This window comes from Trachymyrmex cornetzi, unplaced genomic scaffold (genome assembly GCF_001594075.2).
Source record: "Trachymyrmex cornetzi isolate Tcor2-1 unplaced genomic scaffold, Tcor1.1 scaffold833, whole genome shotgun sequence".
Classification (NCBI taxonomy): domain Eukaryota; kingdom Metazoa; phylum Arthropoda; class Insecta; order Hymenoptera; family Formicidae; genus Trachymyrmex; species Trachymyrmex cornetzi.
In genome coordinates this window covers 46,417-58,970 of record NW_017300173.1, presented here as the reverse complement: position 1 = coordinate 58,970, position 12,554 = coordinate 46,417, and the positions used below count along the sequence as shown (strand labels likewise).

At 33.9% G+C, this 12,554-nt stretch overlaps 1 protein-coding gene across 3 annotated transcripts in view; it reads right to left on the bottom strand.

The window, feature by feature from the left end:
• Window positions 1-1,391: 1,391 nt before the first annotated feature.
• Window positions 1,392-12,554, bottom strand: part of CRMP (Collapsin Response Mediator Protein) — a 25,398-nt gene continuing 14,235 nt past the window's right edge. For 2 of the 3 annotated variants that reach the window (XM_018519732.1, XM_018519731.1), the window contains 9 exons: window positions 10,946-11,040; window positions 10,136-10,448; window positions 7,599-7,778; window positions 7,094-7,207; window positions 6,095-6,327; window positions 3,046-3,382; window positions 2,668-2,823; window positions 2,079-2,352; window positions 1,393-1,898 (listed from right to left, as the gene is read on the bottom strand). In XM_018519732.1, coding sequence (XP_018375234.1) covers window positions 1,819-1,898; window positions 2,079-2,352; window positions 2,668-2,823; window positions 3,046-3,382; window positions 6,095-6,327; window positions 7,094-7,207; window positions 7,599-7,778; window positions 10,136-10,448; window positions 10,946-11,040 — 1,782 coding nt within the window. In that variant the 3' untranslated portion in view covers window positions 1,393-1,818. Of the gene's footprint in view, window positions 1,899-2,078; window positions 2,353-2,667; window positions 2,824-3,045; window positions 3,383-4,057; window positions 4,291-6,094; window positions 6,328-7,093; window positions 7,208-7,598; window positions 7,779-10,135; window positions 10,449-10,945; window positions 11,041-12,554 lie in introns of all 3 variants that reach the window. The other variant, XM_018519733.1, reaches the window with a different exon arrangement.

Sequence of the window (12,554 nt, the reverse complement as noted above, 5' to 3'; positions counted from 1 at the left end):
CAGATATTAATTGCCGTTAAAATTAAATTTCAAGTAGAATTTCATGGCTTTTTGATTAATACACAAACACACATACGGAAGTTAGTCCAAAAGTAAGTTTCCTTACTTTAGGAAAAATAGAAAAACAATTTAAAAATCTGAAAAATTTTTTTAACTTATTACGTATACAATTTTTCAAAAAAATTGACATTTTTTTTATGCATTTGTTGTATCATGAAAAAAGTTCTTTCACACCTTATACCACAGCGTGTTCACTTTTTGCGAGTCGTCTATGATCAATCCAAAAATGAGTTTCCCTATTTTTTTTTTTCGTAAGAAACGATCCTGGGATGCGTTTGGAAACGTTACCCGAGTGCCTCCATATATCCTTGTTCGTCCAATGTTAAATATATATAAGATGATATACAGGGACATTCGAGTAAAGTTTCCGAACACAGTCTTAAGTGGATTCTTAGAAACACCCTCCGTACTCTCTGGGAGGGATTTTGCTCTACAAGTGACTTCCATCTCTTCCCCAAATTGAAACTCTAGGTGGTCATCAACGATTCAATAATAACGAGGAAGTTAAGGCTGTTGATCAGTACAAACAAGGCGTGGAAAAATCTTTTTCATGATACAACAAATGTATAGAAAAAAAATAGTGAATTTATTGAAAAATAACCAAAGTGAAAGGAGTTAAAATAAATTTTTTTAGATTTTATAAATTTTGTCTTTCGGTTTTTCATAAAATAAAGAAACTTACTTTTGGACTAATCCTCGTATAATTATACCACAAGGTGCAACTAGTCCATATAAATATATTTGTGTAATACTTCACGTCAATTAAACAAAATTTTTTATTGATGACTCAATGTAAGTGTTATAATTTAAAATACTACGTCTTTCTATGTTTCTTAACGCAAATTCTCTTTATCATGGACAATAAACGAGCAACTGTCTTATTAATAATGTGATATTTGCAGCTTAATATCACACTTGATTCATAGGGTAAGAATCATCCTGACTATCATAATTTTTTCTTTGAAATTAAAAAAAATCGTAATATAATATAAGAAAAGAAACAAATTATTTTATCTTATACCAAAGTTAATAATAGATAACAAAGGGTTTTTTTTTAATTTGATCTTAGAATCTTCAGAGATTGTTCATTATGATTGCCATATGAAAATCGTATGGAAATAAATTTTACAAAATACGTTATAAGTGTACACACATATCCATAAAATAATTAATTTTTTTCTAAATTATCAAAGTCTTTGTTTTCAAAGACATTTCGTCCAATATATCTCATTGATCTATGATATAAATCATATGATATACGTATATTTTTACATATGTAACAATAAATAAATCTTGAAGTAAAAACAACGGAAGCGATATTAAAGAAAATCTATTAACATAATGTTGTCAAAAATTAAAGAAAATAATTTTTAAATGTAGAAATCGGAAAATGGACCATGAACAATGATTCAAGCAAGCCAATAATATAATGCAGCGATGAAGCGATAATGAAGCGAAAGTAGAACGATTAATATGAATATATGAACGTACAATCTATTGGCCAGTGGTTTCCGTATCCTCCTTCGATGGAACAGACCTTGATCGATAGGAATATAATGTAAAAATGATTTTGTGTGACATTAATGAGTAGCAAACCTAAGAGCGGATTGATACTTTGAAACGAAAATGTGTATGTTGGTATTATGACGGATAAAAGGAGTATGAGACAAAGGAAAGAATAGAAGTGAAATCCCATTCATGTTTTCGCATTAAGTGATCCTTATACGTAAAGCTTGATACTCTTTCTTTTTGTAAAAATTACCAAAAACCTCCCGCACTGCGCCCGCCCGGTGGATTATTTACGCGAATGCATGCCCTTCGTGCTTCTTCGACATCCTCTGTAAAAAAAACGCGCTTATATTCCTACAATATGAAGAATGAAACAAATGAAATAAAAAAATCCCACTTGATTTACGATAGTTCAAAGTCAGACAATTTAAGATTATTCTTTATTAGTATGATACCACCAGAAAATATATGTCATAAAGATTAAAAAAATAATTTATAACAAGACTCACCGCTGATAGAGAAAGTAGAATCTTGTAGGTTTCTTTGCCCTTCGAGTCTTGGACCCTTCGTGGATGGTGTCACCACGGCGGATTCCGGTAAAGTAGGTACACAAATGGCTGTTTGTAATTTTATCTTTGGACTGTCGTGAATTGAACCATTCTGATTGACTCGTGCCGCTGCCGCAGCTGCTGCTTTCGCTTGTTCCTTAGCCTTTGCAATCGCGGCGTCTTCTTCGGCATATCTCTTTGCCTCTGCTTCGGTTCGTGCGACTCCACGTGGTTTCTGTGCAGTTACAGTATAATTTCTAATTTCAGTAATAAAATTTTGATTAACATTTAATTTTATTCTAACTTGTTCTCGAGTTTTAAATTAATTAAAATTTAGTAAAAATATATATCTACTTTAACATTATATGCATTATTTAAAAATAACATATAAAGGTTGCGTTCCAGTATTCACTGCCAATACCGAAAATCTATGAGATACGTTATATGCTCTATACATATTTCAGCACTGGTAGTGAATATCGGAATGCAATCTAAGGTAAAAAGTAATAGTAGAAAGAGAAAAGAAAAAAAAAGAATCGATATGTTATACCTTTTCTTTGTCATTTATCATGTCGTACACATAGGTCCCGAATGGATCCGCGTTTATGTACTTTCCGAAACCATGAACAGCTTTGAGCTCACACTCGTCCACGCATACGCGTCCGTTGACAATCACGTATTCAGGTACTCCAGTTACTTCCATACCCTGTGTATTAATAATATTAATTAAATAATTAAATTACTATCACATGATACATTTTTTATTGTAATTAGCAATAATTCAATAATGTCTTTCTGAAAAAATTATTGAGAATATGATATATCGCAATCTTTCACATATTTTGCGATGAAAACAGTCTACATACAATGCATTCTTATTTTGGACAATATTATAACTATCGAAAGCGGATGATTCAATCAAACTTGCCTCGAAGATGTTGAAGTCAACAGCCTGGACGTGGGTCTGGGCGGAAATGGTACGTTTCCTGTTGGGATCCCAGACGACAATGTCGGCGTCTGAGCCGACGGCTATAACACCCTTTCGAGGATATAAATTGAAAATTTTGGCAGCATTTGTGCTGGTAACTGCAACGAATCGCATAGGGTCCATTATACCAGCGTGCACACCCTTCTCCCAGAGCACTGCCATCCTGTCCTCTACACCATTCACGCCATTGGGAATTTTTGTAAAATCGTCTTTGCCTAGAGCCTTTTGCTCGGTATTGAACGTGCAATTGTCGCTCCCGGTAACTTGAAGATTATCTCTGAAAAAATTGTATTAGTGCATGCGTCTAAAGATCGTACTCTCGGAAGGAAAATTAAACCATCAATTAAGTACCTTGACATCGAGTAAAGGCTAAAGTAATCCAAATTAATAATACGAAATTAAATAGTACTAAACGTCAAATGATTAAAAGTTGAGGGATGATACTCATTTAATAGTAACCGTTAAACTAGCAGTTTTTCCTCTATTCATTTAATCGACATTAATGCGCTTCACCATGCAGGCAACTTCCTACGTCGTAGCTATTAATATCCAGACCAAGAGTTACGCTTATGTCATTCTTGTAATTTTGTTATTATAATTTATTGTCACATGAACGTTTCAGCGGAATAATACGGAGTAATAATTCAACACAATTCTTAAATCGGAAAGAAAGAGAATTAAAAAAGAAAGATTAATAAACTACATAAGAGTATAAATAAAGAAAAAATTATACATAATAATATTCATGATGTGCCAAAATCATAGTCTTCTCATTTTTCATTTTTTCGTTTAATTGGAAACAAATATCTCTTAACCAAAAAGAAAGTTAAAATATATATATATTTATAGATATATTTTTTTAATATAAAAAAATTCAATTATGCGAATGATGCGAAAAGGTACAACCCAGCCATTATAAAGACATCAGGGATTCTTTATACAATCTACTTACTGGGCCAGGTGTTCAGTTAGATAGGCAGGTGTCGTTGGGTCAGGCCGCAACGGTGGGTTAGTAATAAAACGCCTTGCGCTCTCCACGTCTTTGCCATATTGCTCGCTACCATCGATACCGATGGTGCTTGCCAAGGTTTCCCCGAAAACGATGATACCGTCCGATCGCTTCGCCGACACAACATCGGCAGCCGACTTGCTTGAAATCGCCGTTATGTACAACGGACTATTGACCTAAACGCGATATTTTTATTCTCTCACTGAACTGTTATATTCTTTTTATCGTTATGTTTACCATCTATTAATCAAAACAACTTATAACTGAAAAAATTTATACCAAAATTCAATAAAAATTTCAAAATGCTTCAATATTAAAATTATCGCTATTATCTTTTATTAGGAGACACAGTAGTGTCTCGCGCTAAGTTGTATAATCTTGTATTCTATATACAAATATTAGTTTTTAATTATATTAAGTAATTATATAAAATATATGAAATATATATTAGCGTATAAAATTAGATCTGTGTTTTTAATTCTAAACGTACGTATTTTATGATAAGTATTGATACTATAAGTATTATATGTCAAATTTTACACAAATCAAAAAGCTATCAAACAAAATCTTTTTCAGCCGTGCTCGATTTACATCTAACAATTTAAAAAAGCTTCAAATAAAACGTATTTTTATATCAACTCCTATATGACATTTTATATGTTTTTACATGCGCAATACGTAATGCTAAAAGTAATAAAAATAACCATAAGAGAGAAATATTTGTATGTAATAGGCAAATGAATAAAAATAAGAGAAAAAGGAGAAACAAAGATAACGAGTTACTACAAACTATAGAAATCAAAACCTTAAACGGTCTAGCTGGATCTTAATGCTTGTATGATTCTTATGTGAATTTATATACTACGTATGTAGTCCCCAGAAACGCGCGCCGAAATGATTTTTCGGTCTTGAAACGCTAACTCTATATTAAACTACCGCAGTAATATCACGAGTTAAATTGACTGGCAATTAACAAATTTTTTATGCTTATTCGCAACGATCTTAATAATGATGAATAACATATTAAAATCTGTAAAATAATTAACTCTTATTGCGAAAAATATTACCTCGGCCGAGAATCGAACCCGGATCTCTTGCATACCGTGCGAGCATACTCGCTTAAGGCTTTGATTTCTATAGTTTGTGGTATCACATATAGTATATACGGTCCTATAATATATTATATTATAACGAGTTACGTTCAATATGCACACACATGCGAGTAAATTTCGACGGTACTGTCAAATATAAATTTCAATGTGCGAACGGACGGCATAATTGTGCAATTTGCGAGTATGTCACGCAAGCGTCTAGCTGGATTATATAGATATTTGAATTACTATTGCTGCAATTGCAATCTATTTCCGTTAATCAGTGGAATAGAAAGTGTATGGAGGGCACGAAACAAGCCTCGGTACTTTGGTACTCGGTAATCAATACTTTGGGTCGTATATTATACATACATGCAACATTACTTGAGAAACACAATTCGAGATCAATAGAGTAAAAGATACCTAACGGCAAGAAACATCGCGAAGAAACACATCGAGTTTTTCTGTTCAAGATCTTCAACATTCTCTATAAATCTAACTTTTTTTTCGATGTGTACGTTTACCTATTTAGAAAAAGACCAGTCGTGCGTTATTCCCTTTAAGTAGAAAGGAAAATATGTTGATATACGACTATTGCATCGACCTCAAAAGAAAGTGTTTTCCGACATTTTACAGACAAGATACTATACTTGGCTAGTACGATTTATTTTGGAATGTCTGCAATCGGATCTATGTTTAAATATTGCTGCTAACAACCAGCAATTTGTATTGGCTCAACTTAGCTTTGGTCAGTAATATACATATTCGATTTGCTAATTCTCAAAGTATCAAGTATCTATAATTTCGCACATAGATGATTTCATGAATTTACGTTCTAGCCTGTTTCGATGTCAAAGTCGTCCTAAATTTATCGTTGGCTTTGACTCACTTAGCTAACATGTTCACAAGTACTCGTGGCGTATCCGTATCCGGTCTGAGTGGTGGACTTATAACGTGGCCGGCGGCATGTCTCCAGCACTTGTGTAAGTAGTTGGTACCATCCGTGCCAATTGCAGCTGCCAAGGTTTCACCAAAGACACAAACGCCACGCTTATGCGCGGCTTCCACTTGTTCGGCGGCACTACGGCTCATCACATGCACTATGTACAGCGGACAATTGACCTAAGCATGCGGAATTTTGATACTACGGCATAAGATGCGACAGTAATTCTTAAAACATATCCAGATAACGTTTATGTTGTATAAGATATCTAAAAGACGTCTTTTACACATTTTTTAGACATAAGATCTTATATCTAAAAAATGTCTAAAAGACATCTTTTAGATATCTTATGCAACATGCATGTTATCTGGGTATATATTTTCAGTTGCTGAGAGAGAGAAAGAGGGGGGAGAGTAAACAAATTAATTTTTTTAAAGCAATATGTATATCTTTTTTAAGTATGTATAAAGATGGAATTTAAAACTACAAAATTAAAAAAGAAAAGTTGAAATATTTAAGAAGATATAAGGAAAGAAGAAAGGAAGATGATAAAGTATGAATTTAGAGAGAAGAAAAATAAAATGAAACAGATAAGCAATAAAGCAATTTTAAGCGCTATTATCACATTTTATGGCGTGATATAGATATTTCTTGATCTCAGTACGACTCGAAAATTTCGTATATCAGGTACATGCTATGAAAAGTAGCGTCCTGATTTCTAATCTACTAAATTTATGATCGTTCGTGAACTAAATACTGCTACGGGTACCGTGCCAAGTACATCTATATAGAACTTTAAAAGTAGTGAAATATAAAAAAATCTTGCGTGTTTGAGAGACAAAGTAAGATATACATCAAAACAGATAACGAAGAACGAATATACGAAACTCTGACTAAAAGATATCAATGTTTTAGCAATGATATCAAGCGAAGCGTTTAATTTACCTGATTCGCGATAACGCATGCTCTATTCACAGCCTCCGCTTCGACCTCTTCGGGGCGTGACATCTCGTGGCCTTCTGGGCCAGTTACTCCTGCGGCTAGTAATTTCTTTGCATTCTGGAACAAGTTTATGATGATGGAAAAGAACTCGTATGTTGTATTTCACATTAAAATCCTGTTTTAAACAACGTGGATATATACTATGAACCTCCATTACTCACATAATTTTCAAGTCAGAGCAGTTTTATTAGCTTAGCTTTCTTTTTATGTTATTTTGTTCGTCGACCATAGTATACAAAAGATATTAAAAGCTTAGAAGTTACTATATATAAATATACTATTTTAATATTTTATGCTTTCAGAAATATATCTATATTGAAACGTGTGAAACCTCGTAAGAGGATATTAGCGAGGATTAATAATCAGAAGTATCATGAAGCAGCGAATTGATCTCAGGTAGTGTGTGCATTAGCGTACGTTATCATTTTATATACGTATATGTATATACCTCCGCGATAAGGTCGCCGTTCTCTGCATGCACCATAGCAATGGCGCCGATCTCCTTGCACGTCTTGAAAGTCTCGATCAGCTCCGGATCTCTGAGCATAAACATATCTTGGTACGCCATAAACATTTTGAAGCTACCGACGCCGTGCTCTTTCACCAGAGTCGCCATGTCCTCTTTGACCTGCAGACAGATGAGGCAATGAGTATCGATGAATAATGAATTGCGAACGTGGCTTCCTTTCGATTGTATGATGGGCAGCAGCAAATAAGGAGGCTCGATGGCAAATCGCTCTCGTCTATCGTGCCCTCAGGGAGCACGTGCGGTTTTCTCATCCGCCGTCACTCGGTATTCCAACCGCGTGATCGGCAATCGTAGATCGTAGTTATAAGCCGGTTACGAGAACTGCACAACCAATTTACAGAACGAGTTTGTTAGTTTTCCTACATTTGGAATCGCTCTGATCCAATCTCTATTGAATGTCGATAATTAAAGCTGTGCATTTTTTAAGACCTGAACCATGCTAAGACATGAACCTACGAAAAATTGAGTTCAACTGAATTCTCTTTCCACCTCGCTATATTATGGATAAAAATATAATTTGAACAAGAAAATGAATAGTTAAATCTTAATTAATCATCGATGTAGTAATAGTCAAATTACTACTAATATTAGACAGTGTTAACATCTGATAAATTTGTTTAAAATTTTTTAATTGAATTACGACTACCTCAATAACCAGAAAGTATAAAAGATTTGTATTAATTTTATGTAATTCGTGTATCGTAATTTACATCGGAATTAGATAAATTGTCATTACGACAATTGATGTCTAGTTAACATAACACTGGGGGACGTGATTTTTGCGGGTTGAATAAAAGATACCATTTCCGATGTATTTTCGCGCGCTGAACACGAATCCGGTAATGAAATTGCTCTATCACGTCAGGTTTGTGAGAAAAGTGAACGTAAAGGTCAAAATTGACGTTTTTTGACATATTTGTGATTTTTTTGTTAGCGAAGTAAATTTTTTTTCTATTTTCGTTTACGCCATCTTGAAGTGCCAACTTTTATCTGTAAAATATAGTTTTTTTAACACCGTACGTTTTTTTTTCACCGAGATAATTTCTGCGCAGTCACGCAAAGAAAAACGTTCTATGCCAAAAATGTTTTGGAAGAAAAAGTTTTAAAACTGTGTGATGATTTTAGTAGCAAGGTTTTTAAGGTCACTAAATTCGAATCTGAAGTCAAATTTTCGAAATTCAAAATGGAGAATTCAATATGGCGGAAAAATTTGTCATCGCAAAAAATTTTTATCACAAAAATTTGTCATTTGCGCTTTAATTTAATTTAAAAAATATTGTTTACAATATTAATTTTGAAATTTTAAACATTTGTAATAGAATTTCAAATTTAAAAATAAAAATTAATATTGTAAACAATGTAAACAATATTTTTTAAAATAAATTAAAGCGCAAGTGACAAATTTTTATGATAAACATTTTTTGCGATGACAAATTTTTCCGCCATATTGAATCCTGCATTTTGAATTTCGAAAATTTGACTTCAGATTCGGATTTAGTGACCTTAAAAGCCTTGCTACTAAAATCACACAGTTGATAAAATTTTTTTTTCAAAAACGTTTTTCTTTGTGTGACTACGAGATTATCTTGGTGAAAACAAAATGTACGGCGTTAAAAAATATATATTTTAAAGATAAAAGTTGGCATTTTAAGATGGCGCAAACAAAAGTAGAAAAAAAAATTTACTTCGATAGCAAAAAAATCACAAATATGTCAAAAAACGTCAATTTTGACACTTTTAACTTCACTTTTCTCAAAAACGTGACGTGATAGAGCAATTTTATTGCCGGATTCGTGTTCAACGGGCAAAAATACATTGGAAATGGTATCTTCAAACAGCAGAAAAAAAGTCTTAAAACGTCGCGCAGTGTAATTAACGTGTAAGTCTATAATAGATAAATGTTATAAAGTGTTGATTTTTTGAAATATCGTACTTAGAAATAATTTTAAATATGATTAACAGAAGGGAAGAAAGATGTCAAACTTAAATAAATTTTTTTTCTTAGGAGGATTTCGTGCTAAACATTGAAATTATCTCGTTCCGGATAACTAGAAAGACAGAATAGATGCACATGGCGCAATGACCTGGCTTTAACATTATGTTTAAGTTTGAATAGCTACAAAAATATAATATATATATATATGCATGTACATATATAGAATATAGATAATTCACTGGGAATTATTTAGGCAAAAAAGATCTAACTTTGACCGTCATAGGCCTGAATACGCTTATACTTAGTGCTTAAACATTATGTTGCACTTATAGCGTAAACGCTTGATTAACATATCATATCATAAAAGCAGTAGTAGTAGTCGATAGCTATAGGAAAACTGATCAAATTAGAAGTAGATACTTGTGACATGTTCTAACAAACTTGATTGGATTGCAATATATCTGTTGTAAGACATAATATGTAAAACATATAAACTTATAAAACGTTTTCATCAATTTACCTTCGGACTCCAAGATGTCACGGCGACGTGCAACGCATAATCGCAGCATACTTTTTGGTCCGCCGATTGCCTGTATCTCTCGTAAGCATCCACGAGGCTCTCGTCTTTTCGCGGCACCACGAAATCAATGATCATCGTGGTACCGCCAGCGACTGCGGCTTTTGTGCCCTGATAAAAGTCATCTACTGACTTGGTACCCATAAACTCGAACTCGAAATGTGTATGTGGATCTATGCCACCAGGCATTACATATCTTCCACGAGCATCGATGGTTCTCGTGCCACCCGGAATAATAAGATTACGTCCCATTTGTCTGCGAACAAAAATGAAAATTTTTGTCAAATAATTTCCTTCGTCCTTCGCAATCATCGAGAGACTTTTAGATAAATTACGGCTCAATTAGTCAAATTAATGTTAGTTGACATTGGCCAGTTGATTTGGACAGTTTCTATCGATTATCTAACGGTTACGATCAGTCACGCTCGTTTGATGAATCACAGTGAACGTAAATGTTATCTATCGCTACACATCTCATTCAGTTCTAAGTGATCAAATTACCGCGAATGTATCATATTTAGTTTGTATAAAGTAGCGGTTAGACAAATGAGCTAAATATATTGTAATATTACCGGCATATTACCAGTTAAAATACACAAACCTTGCTATTTTTGAGAATCGTGCGGATCTGAGCTTAGTAATTTGCCCTAATAAGTCTACTGGTGATTTCTGTACACGATTCGTTATATGTATGAACGCGGAATACAATATTACGCATATCGTATAATTAAAATGCATTTCGTATTTGCATACCTGATGATGCCATCCTCGATGTAGACATCGCTGTCGATTATCCCATCGTCGTTCACAACCTTGCCATTTTTAATTAACAATCTGTTCTGCGCGCTCTAAAACAAAATAATATTTGCGTTAGTTTAACGAGAGTTTATAGTTTCAAAAATATTGCTTCTAAGGCCGGAATCAGACTATGCATTGAAGATTGAGATTAAAGATTAAAGATTGAAATTTCACCAACGAGGACAAAGAAATTTTGGCTCTTTTTGTTCTGATTGGTCAAACATCAATCTTTCAATCTCATTCTTCAATGCGTAGTCTGATTCCGGCCTAATGATTGCGGGATATAACGGATTCAGCAGATCTCTTCTACTATCGACCATGATTCGCCCGACTGTCCTTGGTATAACGTAACTTGATAGTAGTACGCAACGTGCATGGACTTCAGCATCCGGCATACGCAATTAATGTATATACGTGCGCATCGCCGTGTACTACACGGTATTATCAATCAGCGATGTATAAGAGAGTGCTCGTTCACGCACTTCCGCCAATGTACGCGATGCGGATTTAGAGCATGTACACGATGTGAATGATCCGATAAGCTAGTAATTATCCTATGTTTTTTTAAAGGATACATACAAAATACATTTCTATTCATTTTTGCAGCGAAATGCAAATTAATTAGCATTAAAAAAATTTGATCAGTGTATAATAGGTACTTATTAACGTCATAAAATACTGAAATATACTGGAAGTATAATTAGAAATTTATAAGTTTGTAATTATTTCATTTCTTACATATATCCATGATAGGTATAGATAGGTATATAGATAGAAACTGATACCAAAAGATTTAACGATGTCAAAGATCTCAATGACCAATTATTATAACAAAACAAAAAAAAATATAATATAACGCAGTTATTAGTTGCAATTATCTTTTGTTTCATCATTATTGGCATAACATTGCATTTCGTATACGATATTTATCTTGTTGGAGGGATAAATTGCGGGGAATGGGGGGGGGGGGAGGGGGGAGGGGGGGAGAAGAGAGAGGGAAGGGGGGAGAGAGGGAGAGGAAGAGGGAGAGAGGGAGAAAGAGGGAGGGAGAGAGAGGGAAAGGGAGGGAGGGAGGGAGGGAGAGAAGGAGGGATTGATATACATGTTTAACTTACATTTCGAACATATGTGTTTCTAACATTCTCTTAAACGTTTCAAGTCTTTCACATTCTTTTATATTCGCTGGTATGGCGTTATACATTTTCACTCCTTCATAAAACATACTTTTCTGCGCACTTCTTGCATTTCGAAATTTTATTACAATGTCCCCTGCCTGTCGTGTTTGTCTTTCGCACGTATTACCTACTATTTCAAACTGATCTCTCAACTGCTCCGGTAACATACTTCTTAAAATTTTAAATATAAATATACATACATTATACTGAAGCCTCTGTTTTACTGACATAAACTGCAACGCTTGCAGCATATCATTTATTTTAATGTATTTATCACATTGAAGTATCACTCTCATAGCTCTACTTTGCGCTTTTTGTATTTGGCTCAGCTGTATTTCCCCCATGTATATCAAAAGCGAAGCGGGAGGGAGGGAGGAAGGGAGGGAGGG